Source organism: Podarcis melisellensis (assembly GCF_964234715.1).
Source record: "Podarcis melisellensis genome assembly, chromosome: 2".
In the NCBI taxonomy this organism is placed as follows: domain Eukaryota; kingdom Metazoa; phylum Chordata; class Lepidosauria; order Squamata; family Lacertidae; genus Podarcis; species Podarcis melisellensis.
Window position 1 is genome coordinate 23,526,444 of NC_138529.1, and position 12,946 is coordinate 23,539,389.

Below are 12,946 nucleotides of genomic sequence, written 5' to 3' on the forward strand. Positions count from 1 at the left end.
TTGCTGTTTCCCACTTACCTATTAAGAAGTCAAATATTGCCATGTCGATGATATTGAGTAGCCGACTGCCGCTGCTGTAAGGATAAATCTCCTTCACTGTGTTGCAGTAGAGTGGATTCACTTCCCATCTGCGAGAAATGCCAAAGGAAGGGGTTGAATGCTAGCACAACTATGCTGGGAGTTTCTCCCTATTTTCTGAAATAGTCGGGAACCAGTCCTGCATTTATTACACTGACTCTTTAGGAAGGATATACAACACCGGGTTTCCCCAATCTGGTGTCCTCCAGATGTTGTAACAATTTTTGGAGGGTACCAAGTTGGGGCTGATGGGAGTTGTGGCTAAACACCATCCGTTGGGGAAACCTGGTCCGTGCTGCTTTTTACAGGTAGCTACTTTTCTAGAAGAGTTGTCAATCTCTTCTGTGTGGGAATGAGTTTGCCAGTGATACTTCTGGTGGCATCAAATCTCGCCCTGTTTTGTTCTGGCAGTGGTAGGTAAAAGGGACAACATACCCATGCTTTTCTGAAATGATATTAACAAACCAAAGTTAGGGATATGGGTGGGGCCCAAGTGCTCTATCGGTGGACAAAAGCTTATGCTTCTTGCACCAAAGAACAGGGGTGATTCTCAACCAGGCACTTGTTCAGAGATAGAACAGGTCTTCTGTGCCTCCTCTCTAAACATTCAGTAAAGTCATTCTCAGGCACGTTCTTGAGTGAAGGTAAAGGGACCCTTGACCGTTAGGTCCAGTCGTGGCCAACTCTGGGGTTGCGGCGCTCATCTTGCTTTATTGGCTGAGGGAGCCGGCGTACAGCTTCCGGGTCATGGGGCCAGCATGACTAAGCCGCTTCTGGCAAACCAGAGCAGCACACGGAAACGCCGTTTACCTTCCTGCCGGAGCGGTACCTATTTATCTACTTGCACTTTGACGTGCTTTTGAACTGCTAGGTTGGCAGGAGCAGGGACTGAGCAACGGGAGCTCACCCCGTCACGGGGATTCGAACTGCCGACCTTCTGATCAGCAATCCCTAGGCTCAGTGGTTTAGACCACAGCGCCACCCACGTCTGGAGTGAAACAGCAATACAATAGTTTGGTGAAGCACGCTGAACATGCTTAGGACGACACCCTTAGTTTAACCTTCGTAAAATAGAAATACTTCCGACGTCTGAAGGACTTCTAAGCCCAACAAACACTGCAAAATATGCAGTCAGTTTCAAGTGCTATATAAATAAAAATATGAGTTAAGGGCAGGCCAAGAGGGAGATTCATTTACCCACTTACTCCTCTTTTCCAGCAAAGGTGTAGGATCGTATCCATGGGTTTGGGATGGAGATTCTTGGTGCCAGGTTGAGAGATGGTAGGAAAACAGAGAGGGATCCTTCCAGCAGGTGAGGATTCCCACACACGGCATATTCTGTCTTGCACATATAAGGGCATTTGGCAAAGAAACAGACATTGCTGGCTGCAGAGAGAGCACAATCTATGAGTGAGAGGGCTAATGCAGCGCTGCACAGTTTTAAGAATCTGGGGAACCTTGGTGAAAACATGAGATCAGTTATTTTCTCATATTAAAGCGATATGTCATTAAGATCACAGGGGAAATAACATCTTAAGTTACATACGAGGCATCATTTTGAACCCACCTTTATTTATACATTTCATAAATCACAACGGTTTGTGGAGTGGCTTGTGATGTTTTGAACATTTGGGATAGGCAGTAGCACCATGGTCCCCTATCACTGACAAGGCTAGATGCCAGGAAGCAGAGCAAAACAGAGCAAACATTTCTCTTCAAATCATATAAATCATACGCCTTTTATTAAGGAATCAGAGCAAGCATCGCTAGGCCACACTCTTCCTGATGGAGGAGTACAATGGCCACTTCAAATGTGACAAACGTCCTGGGCAAATACTAGTCTTTAAAAGAAAAATTGCTTTTATCACAAATGCCGATCTTGTTTGTACTGTTTTTGCTGCATGTACGCTCTCTGGAAAGCTATGGCCAGCTCATACATTTTTTCCAAACAAACAAATATGCCAGAGCACATGGTATCCACAGCATGAGATGCAAGGGCAATCATCATGTCACACACACTGTGTGGTTTGCACCATGCATGTTTTTTCCTACATAGAAGTGATATCTGTGTCACATTTGAAGCGGCTCTTAAAACTGCAGCTTTTGGAAAGCTGTTGTTTTCCTCTTCTGCAGATAGTGCAGGTGAAACTTACCTGGTGAAACAAAAAAGACGCTTTGCAGGATTTCATTTTTGGTGACCTCTAAGATTTCCTTTGTAACGTTAATCATTCTCCCAACCACCGGAGGGACACGACGGAAATCCAGGATTCTGTAGTGGGGAGAAGGGAGGCATCAGCTAGGAAAGTACAGTTGTACCTTGGAAGTCGAACGGAATCCGTTCCAGAACTCCGTTCGACTTCCAAAACATTTGGAAACCAAAGCGTGGCTTCCGATTGGCTGCAAGAAGCTCCTGCAGCCAATCGGAAGCTGTGGAAGCCCTGTTGGATGTTCGGCTTCCAAAAATAGTTCGCAAACTGGAACAGTCACTTCTGGGCTTGTGGCGTTTGGGAGCCAAAACGTTCAAGAACTAAGCTGTTCGAAAACCAAGGTAAGACTGTATTTCTTAGAGTAAACAGAAGTAGCAGACCCTTCCCATTAATCCATAGCAGGGAGAGTTGTTCATCCCATTGGAAAATTGAGCACACTTCCCCAGACCAGATCCGGCCAGCTGATCCATTATATTTAGTACGCTCTTGAGTAGGAATCCAGCCAAATGGGTCTGCCTGCTACGATGGCATTATCTGTAGTTTACTGTGTGTGAAGAAGAATGTGCCAATTCTGTTTCCTGCAGAGCATTTTTTTAAAGTTCCCTACATTCCTCAACGTGGTTTATATATTACATTACTTTTATTGCATTTAGTGAAGCACTGGCTATTCTCCCAACTAGATTATTTTGAATAATGACAGCCAGCTGAGAATTGTGAAGCTAGATTATACATTGTGGGCTTACACTGCATTGTCCATTAAGTCCGGGCAAAATTAAATTGTGCGCTAAGTGCCCCACATAAGAGAACCTCAGCAAAGCTGGAATGTGATGTGGTTTAATGACTGAAGGGATTGACTGAGGAAAAGGCTGCGCCCGCTTTGCGCCCAACACCCGGTTTCTTAATTTTTTTCTGTCAATAAAGAAAATGACAACTATTTCCTTTTTACAAGATAGAGGAACAGTTTTAAGCCTCAGGACAATTTAGAATAATCATAGTAAATAAATGACAGATGCAAGGCCAAAACACTCATTTCACTGCCAAGATTTCAGGGTGAAAAAGAAGGAAGCTTTGCCCTCGTTTGTAGAGAGGCACTCAGCTGACTGATAAAAATGTATGATTCATAGGTTCAGTTCTTCTTAAATCGGACCTCAACTTTCATCCCTTTTGTATGATGAATTTCTGCAACAGAAGTTGGGGGCAGAAATGTGACTTGAGGTGAAATATCCCCAAATAAGCTGTTTCCTTTGCAGCTCATGGTTTTTGTAGCTTGATGGCAGAGAACATGCCTTGCATGCAGAAGATCTCCCAGTTTAATCCCAGGGCAGGGATTGGAAGTGTTATGTACTGAAGTTCTCACCCTGGGCCAGCAGGGGGATACTGTAGATAGTTATGCAAATAAGGAATTGAAAGTGACGTTCAGTGATTGGATAGCTTTAGGAAATGGTTACTGTTGCGTTCTAGTGGAGCTCTATATAAGCCGGCTGGCTGAACCCTTCAGTTCAGTTCTGTTCTGGCCTGTGAATAAACAAGAGCTGTTTGAAGAATCGCTGTGTCGTCTGATATGTTCACCCACAACCTAACAGGAAGGAGACCCTTTTGAAACCTTGGAGAGCTGCTGTCCTTCAGTGTAGAGCCTGTAGACAAGGCTGATTTGGATGGATCAATCATCTGGCTTGGCATAAAAACACTTCCTGCGTTGCAAGTATCCAGAGAATAGATGCAACATGACTGGGACAACCAGTGGCTCAGGAGAGGGAAGACCCCTCTGCCTTTAATAGTTGCGTAAATGAGGGGTGGTTTCCCCCCCTCCTGCTGAAATTCTACATACCTATGGAAAGAAGAACAGTCATGTCTTCCTTTGCATCAGATTACTTTTAAAAAATAATAATGGGGGGGGGGATGTTCCCAAATACTTAGTAAAACCAAGCTTTGATAATGCAGCTCAAAGAGCAAACAACTGCAAAGCATCAAGTCCTGTGCTGTTAAGTGGAGGAAAATATTCACTGCTGTTGTTAATATTTAAGTCACTAGGGAGCCTTGATCATCACAGGTCTTAAGGGAAAGTCCATTGGTCAGTGGTAGAGCATCTGCTCTGAATGTAGAAAGCTCCAGTTCAGCATCGTCTGGTAGGGCTGAGGAAAAATAGCCCTTCCTGAAACATTGGAGAGCCTCTGCCAGTCAGTATAGACAATCCTGAGTGAGAGGAACCAATGGGCTGACTTAGTACAAGGGGCAGTGCTTCCCAAAGTTGGGCCTTCAGCTGTTTTTGGATTACAATTCCCATCATCTTTGATGGGATGCTAGCTAGGGATGATGGGAGTTGTAGTCCAAAAACAGCTGGAGACCCAAGTTTGGGAAACACTGGTATAAGGCAATTTCCTATGCCTCCAAATTGCACATTATATTTTGAGAGTCACTGGTGTGTGTTTGTGTGTGTAGCCAGTCAACTTAAGCAGCTCCATGAAGATTTTCTTCATTCTTCAGTCCCCATTAGTGGCCCATCATCCAAAAGCATGTCCTCTCTCTGTGTCTTGGCACATCTCCCACATGCTCATGCTCAACTGTGTATCATCTACAAATATGCCGACCAGCTGCAGCCTCACTTGTTGTGGCACCATTTTGCTATTGTTGCCATTGGTGCAGAAGCAATTCAGGAAGGCTCTTGGCTGATGCTCTGTATGTGCCGTGCATGCGAGAGCTTTGCACAACCTGCAAACTCTTGGAAGTCCCTTCCAAGTGGGACATATATTTCTACTGCCTAGGCTGATTCAAACCACCAAAAATTGCAAATGGTGCTGTGTGGGCTTAGTGGTATTTGCTCAGCAGAGCAAAACATTATTGGCTGGTGAGTCAGTAACCACCAGGCAGACTGACTAATACTGGCACAGAAGCCACTTAAAAATGCCCCCAAGTCGGCTGGAACTCACTTTTTAGCCTGTTGCTTGCTCAACACAAAAACAAAACAAAAGCTTGGCTTGGGTCTGACTGAGGACTTGGTGAGACACACCGAGCCAAATGCAGCCATATTTTTGCAGCCCGCCAGAGTCTTGACAGGCAACTAAAGCAGGAGATGGATTGAGCCCATAATAGGCTGCCACATACATACGTAAGCTGGTGTTTAACATGTGGTGCAAAAACATGTTGTGCAAGCCTGATCTAGCTTTTGGGATGGCCCGGTTACATTTCCTATTAGGAAATGGAAAAGATTCACACTTCAGGAGTGTAAAACCAGGGATGTACGTAATGTCCTGTGGAGCTGGAACGGTTTGGAGTAGGGAGCGATATTTGAAAATAAGGAACATATTGTGACAAGTGCTGGAAAATTCAGACAATTTGCTTCATGCTCCCCGTCTGTGCTGGTGGCAGCTCCTCTGGCCTGCGCGTGTTTTCAGAACATAAGATCAGACCAAATACCTATCTAGTCCAGCATTCTGTTCTCCTAGGTGGGATCCAACTAACCTGTTCCACCAGCTCAAGGATTCTGGCTTGAGCAACACTTTGAGCAACACTATCTGTACAAACTGGCAGTTCTCCAGAGTTTCAGACAGGTGTGTGTGTGTGTGTGTGTGTGTGTGTGTGTGTGTGTGTGTGTTATGGTGGCGATTAAACCTGGCACCTTCAGAATGCAATGCAGATGTTCCACCACTGAGCTGCCATAGCCTTTCCTGATGATCCCAGATACCCATATTTATCCCTGTGGCCACTGAAATGGTTTGCTCCCAAAACAAGAACGCATATACCTGGAAAGGCATACTATGGGCAGCTTGAAACAGACGTCATATACAGTGGTACCTCGGGTTAAGAACTTAATTCGTTCTGGAGGTCTGTTCTTAACCTGAAACTGTTCTTAACCTGAAGCACCACTTTAGCTAATGAGGCCTCCTGCTGCCACTGCACAATTTCTGTTCTTATCCTGAAGCAAAGTTCTTAACCCGAGGTAGTATTTCTGGGTTAGCGGAGTCTGTAACCTGAAGCGTATGTAACCTGAAGCGTATGTAACCCGAGGTACCACCGTATTGTTGAAATCTGAATGCAGATCCCTAAATCCCCTCTCCTAAGGAATCTCTGGGGGACGCGGGTGGCGCTGTGGGTAAATCCTCAGCGCCTAGGGCTTGCCGATTGTATGGTCGGCGGTTCGAATCCGCGCGGCGGGGTGAGCTCCCGTCTATGGTCCCAGCTCCTGCCCACCTAACAGTTCGAAAGCACCCCTAAAAGTGCAAGTAGATAAATAGGTACCGCTTTATAGCGGGAAGGTAACAGCGTTTCCGTGCGCTGCGCTGCTGCCAGAGCAGTTTCGTCACGCTGGCCACGTGATCCGGAAGTGTCTCCGGACAGCGCTAGCCCCCGGCCTCTTAAGTGAGATGGGCGCACAACCCTAGAGTCGGACACGACTGGCCCGTATGGGCAGGGGTACCTTTACCTTTACCTTTAAGGAATCTCTTCTTATGACAACACTACCATTCCTTGGGCTTTTGAGCACTGCAGCTCTTGTTTTCTTCTCCCTGAAGTAAGGTTAGGCCCCAAATATATGTCCAAAGAAGGGGTGAGCAAGGGCATCAAATTACCTGTCGAGGTGGAAGGCAGCTATTTCTGCATTGTGCCTTTGAAAGTCAACAAAATAGAAAAAGTCTTCTGGAGTCTCCTCATCTCGTTTCTGTCTGAAAGGAAGATAGGGGTCACTAAGAGAAAGGAGATTCCTTCTGCATAACTGTTGACATCCTCCTGAGTGCAAGGAGAGTATTTATGGTACAATTAGAGAAGCAGGACAAATGATTGTCAGAACAGACGACTGTGAAATCATCTCTGTGTTAACGTGTCTCTGTGCTTAGAGTTCTAAAATACAGAAAGATGGTACCTATTACCCCCTTTTTAAAAGGTGAGGCAAGTCTGCACAAGAGGGCTGCAAAAATAATAAGGCCTCCTTCAACCTTAGCTTAACTTTAATTGTGTTCAATTAATGTTAGTGGGCTGTTGGTGTTTTTTGTTTTTTTGTTTTAAATTTTCTAACTAGTAATCTCTGCTGACTGATTCATCAGGAGCACCTCTATGATAGAATTGACAAATATATATATATATATATATGCAGGTTTTGGTGTCCTCGGGTGTCTTCCCGTGTAAAAGTTGGGGTGTCTAGGCGACGTTTCGACGAGGTCTCACTCGTCATCTTCAGGCTGGTGCTTTCGGCTTCTTGTTACTGGAACAGAGCAGGATCTCAGTGTTTGAGTTCCTATAAATACTGTTGAGGGGGTGTGGTGTATAGCCTCCAATGTTCTGGGCAGAGAGGAAGTTCCCAGGCTAGTGTGCCTTTTCTTCTTTTGTTCCTTAATTACTTGAGGGATATCTTGAGTGATTTCTTGAGTGATATCCTGAGTACCACTTAGGTGGGTCATTAGGTGTGGATTAGTTGCTAAAGTCTTTGTGTCTTGACCTCTTGAACTTTGTGAAGAGTTTTTCTGAGAAGATGGCTGTACTGCACTTAGTTGTGCTCTGGCTTGGCTTCGTGTATAGGGGCGAGCTGTGGTTTTGTGGCCTGTGTCAGCCAGATCTGTGTAGGGATTGCAGGGGGGTGCAGCATCCGGAGGTGCCACCATGGTTTGGCTACTGGATGGTGTCTGTAATTTATCTGTGGAGAGGGTCTGGGTTTGGGTCTGGTGTGGTTGATTGGTGATGGCGTTCTGTGTGCCTCTGGATCTGGTGTCAGTTTTTGTGGGGAGGGCTCGCCCCTATACACGAAGCCAAGCCAGAGCACAACTAAGTGCAGTACAGCCATCTTCTCAGAAAAACTCTTTACAAAGTTCAAGAGGTCAAGACACAAAGACTTTAGCAACTAATCCACACCTAATGACCCACCTAAGTGGTACTCAGGATATCACTCAAGAAATCACTCAAGATATCCCTCAAGTAATTAAGGAACAAAAGAAGAAAAGGCACACTAGCCTGGGAACTTCCTCTCTGCCCAGAACATTGGAGGCTATACACCACACCCCCTCAACAGTATTTATAGGAACTCAAACACTGAGATCCTGCTCTGTTCCAGTAACAAGAAGCCGAAAGCACCAGCCTGAAGATGACGAGTGAGACCTCGTCGAAACGTCGCCTAGACACCCCAACTTTTACACGGGAAGACACCCGAGGACACCAAAACCTGCATATATATATATATATATATATGCTTTCGTAGATTTTCACGGGTACAGGAATGCAGGTTTTGGTGTCCTCGGGTGTCTTCCCGTGTAAAAGTTGGGGTGTCTAGGCGACGTTTCGACGAGGTCTCACTCGTCATCTTCAGGCTGGTGCTTTCGGCTTCTTGTTACTGGAACAGAGCAGGATCTCAGTGTTTGAGTTCCTATAAATACTGTTGAGGGGGTGTGGTGTATAGCCTCCAGAGCACAACTAAGTGCAGTACAGCCATCTTCTCAGAAAAACTCTTCACAAAGTTCAAGAGGTCAAGACACAAAGACTTTAGCAACTAATCCACACCTAATGACCCACCTAAGTGGTACTCAGGATATCACTCAAGAAATCACTCAAGATATCCCTCAAGTAATTAAGGAACAAAAGAAGAAAAGGCACACTAGCCTGGGAACTTCCTCTCTGCCCAGAACATTGGAGGCTATACACCACACCCCCTCAACAGTATTTATAGGAACTCAAACACTGAGATCCTGCTCTGTTCCAGTAACAAGAAGCCGAAAGCACCAGCCTGAAGATGACGAGTGAGACCTCGTCGAAACGTCGCCTAGACACCCCAACTTTTACACGGGAAGACACCCGAGGACACCAAAACCTGCATATATATATATATATATATCAGAATAATATTTGCCAAGCAAGTGGTTACAAAACCTGTGGGTGGGTAGCAGGTGCCATCTTAGAAGAGTCATTTTGTACTCTCTCACACGAAGGGAATGCCTCTTCTAAGATGGCTCCTGCTGTGACATAAAGCTGCATCATCTAAAAATGAGAAGTGTTTTTTCAGTCTCTAGAGGGGAAAAATCCAATTGATTTTTTCAAAAAATAAAATAAAATTAAAACCTCATACAAGTAATCAGTTAAGATTTAGTTGCTCAGGTGGCAGCTCTCATTTTTATTTCAATTAAGTAAACATACCTCATTCTCACACTTCCTGTGTGCTTTTCCTCCCTCTTTCTCTCTTTGTTGAGTAAGGCCTTCCAGATGTTATTGGACTCCAACTCCCATCAGCCTCCCCCCAAGGATGGCCAATGGCCAGTGAGGAAGGGAGCCGTGGTCCAGGAACATCTTCCTCACCCTTGTTGTGGAAGAACTGATTCCAGTTACCAACTCGTGCCAGAGTGGAAAGGGAAAGCTAATGTCCTGTTCCCTCAAAGCAAGAAGCTCCAATACACTTCACGTCTTTCTTTCTTTTTGCATTTAATTCCCTGCCCACAACCTTATTCCTTAACTTTGTGCCTTATTAAGAATGGTTGACATCTACTGGTGAAGGTCCTCTGACAGAAGACAATCTGTTAGCAGAACGAGGAGGGAGGCAGGCAATTTTTAGCACTCCCCCTTGCAGCACTTTGTACTGCCCCACCAATCTGTTCTAGATTGAAGCATATTTAAAGGGGGTGTAGGGTACTGCTGGGGGCAGTGGGGAAAATCGGTGAAAGTGGCAGTGTGGTGTAGTGGTTAAGAGCAGTGGACTCGTAATCTGGTGAACCAGGTTCAATTCCCTGCTCCTCCACATGCAGCTGCTGGGTGACCTTGGGCCAGTCACACTTCTCTGAAGTCTCTCAGCCCCACTCACCTCACAGAGTGTTTGTTGTGGGGGAGGAAGGGAAAAGGAGATTGTGAGCCACTTTGAGACTCCTCAGGGTAGTGATAAAGCAGGATATCAAATCCAAACTCTTTTTCAAACTCTTCTCCCGTCCCACTAAGGGGTTCCCTTCTGTAAACAGTCACCACTGAATACCACCCAGGATTTACCATTGCACTTTCCCCTCTGTTCATGGTGGTGTCATCATGATGAAAATGCACACCATACCAAACAAGATAAATAACAGCAACGACTAGGCAAATGTTTTCAGGTGAACTGAGCTTACCTCATGGGTTTGAACATGGCTTTGCCAAAGTCCTGGAACCGCAGAACAAGTTTCAGGTGCACACCGCTGGGCTTGACAACTGGAAAGTGAAACCGAGACACTCAGCTCATTGTTCAAACAGACTTTTGAGAAAACGGAAACTCTTTAGTGTTAACCTGGCAAGTTATTCAGGTGGGATTCAACTAAGTTGTTGCCTGGAATGAGCTCCACTCATGCAATGGGGCTTTTATCCCCCCACTCCTTGCCCTACACCCCCTAAATCTGCCCTAAAACATGCTGAGGGTACATGCGGAGGTAGGATGTACTGAATTCTTCAACTTTCAAATTCCAAAAATCAGAGTTGTTCAAAAGTTGTTACGTGACTAGGGAATTCAAATTATATTTTGGTTAAATTAATATAATTTAGCTTTGCTTGGTAAGCAAAATGTGTGTAAAATTGCATAGAAATCCTTAAAAAAAGATTGCCAAATACTTTTAGTGTTTGTTAGACACACACACTTAACAATAACAACAACAACATGATCTTTTAGCATTACCTGACATTTTAAGAAGGTAAAATTAAAATCCTTTGGTTTTCCGAATGCAGTTTATATGTTTCTTCATCGAATGTAGACTTATGAAGCTAAAAGCAGATTTGAATTCCTCAATGACACCCCTAATGTGGGGGGCACATAGAGGAGGGGGGAAAGTCCCTTTGCATGAGCAGACATTGTTCTGCAATGCCTAACCCACTTAGTGCTGTGTTGAATTCAGGAGAACAGCACTCTGTATAACAGGAGGACTTGCTACATATCCAAGACTGAGGTTCCAACTAGTTCCTAGTTAACTGGGGGGGACTACCCCCCCAAGGTTGGGAAATGAGTTTCTTCTTACAGGCTATGCCTGCTTCTTAAAGAGACAAGCCACACACACTACAGGTATGGGTGGGGGTGAGAGGGAGTGAAACCAGCGGCTCATTTTGCTCTGCGTTTCTGTTCCAACCCGTTATTAGCATCTAGACTTCGGCTACTACTCCACTAGGAAATGAGGGATGCCTTGCCAGAGCAGGCTGCTGTTCTATGAATATGAAAATTTCAATTTAGGGGCATAACTTTGATTGAAGTGTCCTGGGTCAAAGGCTCTCCATCCAATTTAAGTGGCTCGTTTCCATGTACGCCAAGCTGATTAAAAGAATTCTGGATTACTGACCCAGCTCAGTTTTTGTAATATTCACAACGTAATTAAGATATATTTGCATATAGAGGTGGTTGCCTACAGAGCGTAAGAAAATGCAAAACAAAACCTATAATATCTATGGAATAAGGGAAGGAAGAAAGGAAGCAGCGGCAGCAACAGCAGATCAAAGTTAATTTTAGGGTGGCACAAAACACAAACTAATAATCAATGTAATGGCTTTGTTAATGGCCATGTTAATAGAGAACGCTGTTATTAAAATTTCTCCAATTTTCCTCTCCTCGTCCTCATTGGAAATTTTAAAAACAAAGTTGGATGACCAGCTGTCAGGGATTCTTTAGATGAAATTCCTGCATTGTAGGGGGTTGGACTAAATGACCCTTTGGGCCCCAACTCTAAGATTCTATGGTTTTATTATTCCTGTGATTCGTAGAAACTGAGGCACTTGACTTACTTTGTGTGCAGTCACAGGCACCCAGCAATGCTTTCTCGTCCTGGCTGTAATCTGGAATGAAAACAAAAAGCCATGAGCTTCAGGCTCACCCAATAGGAATGCTTTTTTTTCAGAGATGCGGTGTGTGATAGAACTCATGTAATTGTCCTAGCAGGGGGTATTAAGGTCTTCTGACACTCTGCACGATGATGATTTTTTTGGGGGGAGGGGGAGCATATTTTGGGTCTCCTTTAGTCATGACAAGAGCACTACAGTGGTACCTCGGGTTACAGACGCTTCAGGTTACAGATGCTTCAGATTACAGACTCTGTTAACTCAGAAATAGTACCTCAGGTTAAGAAGTTTTTTTCAGGATGAGAACAGAAATTGTGTGGTGGCGGCACAGCGGCAGCAGGAGGCCCTATTAGCTAAAGTGGTACCTCAGGTTAAGAACAGTTTCAGGTTAAGAACGGACCTTAAGAACGAATTAAGTTCTTAATCTGAGGTACCACTGTATGGGAAATTTTGGCATGGAGAGGGTGGGGAGTTTTCAGTGGTGGGGAGAGGGTAATGTCATGTGGCAGAAACTGCTTTTGTAATCAAGAGGGCTTTCGAAAGCAGGTCTTCATATGTGTTTTCTTCTAATGACCTTTCCCTCTATTTTATAGCAAAATGATATTATTAGCTACCAAAAAAATGGAGACCGAAACAATAATAATGGGAGGAAACCAGTAATCAAAGTGCTTCCCTTTCATGGGGACAGTAATGGACATTTTGATAATTAAAGGAAGCTTTTCCAAGGGCAATTAACAAACTACCCCTTTGTTGTCTCTCTATACTTGTGCTCATCGGAAAGCAATAAAATGGACTGAATGTGCAAACGGGAAGTGTTTAATTAAAGACAAAGGGAGCCCCTTAAAGCCCAGGATTTCCCTATCCACATTAGTGGGTAGCTGGCTGCAGTGGCATTTGATTAAGAAAAAAGTAACCCG

The 12,946-nt window shown here is 44.6% G+C and overlaps 1 protein-coding gene across 1 annotated transcript in view; it reads right to left on the reverse strand.

Moving 5' to 3' along the window:
- FAM20A (FAM20A golgi associated secretory pathway pseudokinase) overlaps positions 1-12,946 on the reverse strand; it is a 44,781-nt gene that overhangs the window by 7,944 nt on the left and 23,891 nt on the right. The window contains exons 3-8 of the mRNA XM_081899749.1: positions 11,976-12,026; positions 10,349-10,427; positions 6,851-6,943; positions 2,232-2,347; positions 1,284-1,464; positions 19-128 (exon numbers count right to left, since the gene is read on the reverse strand). Coding sequence (XP_081755875.1) covers positions 19-128; positions 1,284-1,464; positions 2,232-2,347; positions 6,851-6,943; positions 10,349-10,427; positions 11,976-12,026 — 630 coding nt within the window. The remainder of the gene's footprint in view (positions 1-18; positions 129-1,283; positions 1,465-2,231; positions 2,348-6,850; positions 6,944-10,348; positions 10,428-11,975; positions 12,027-12,946) is intronic.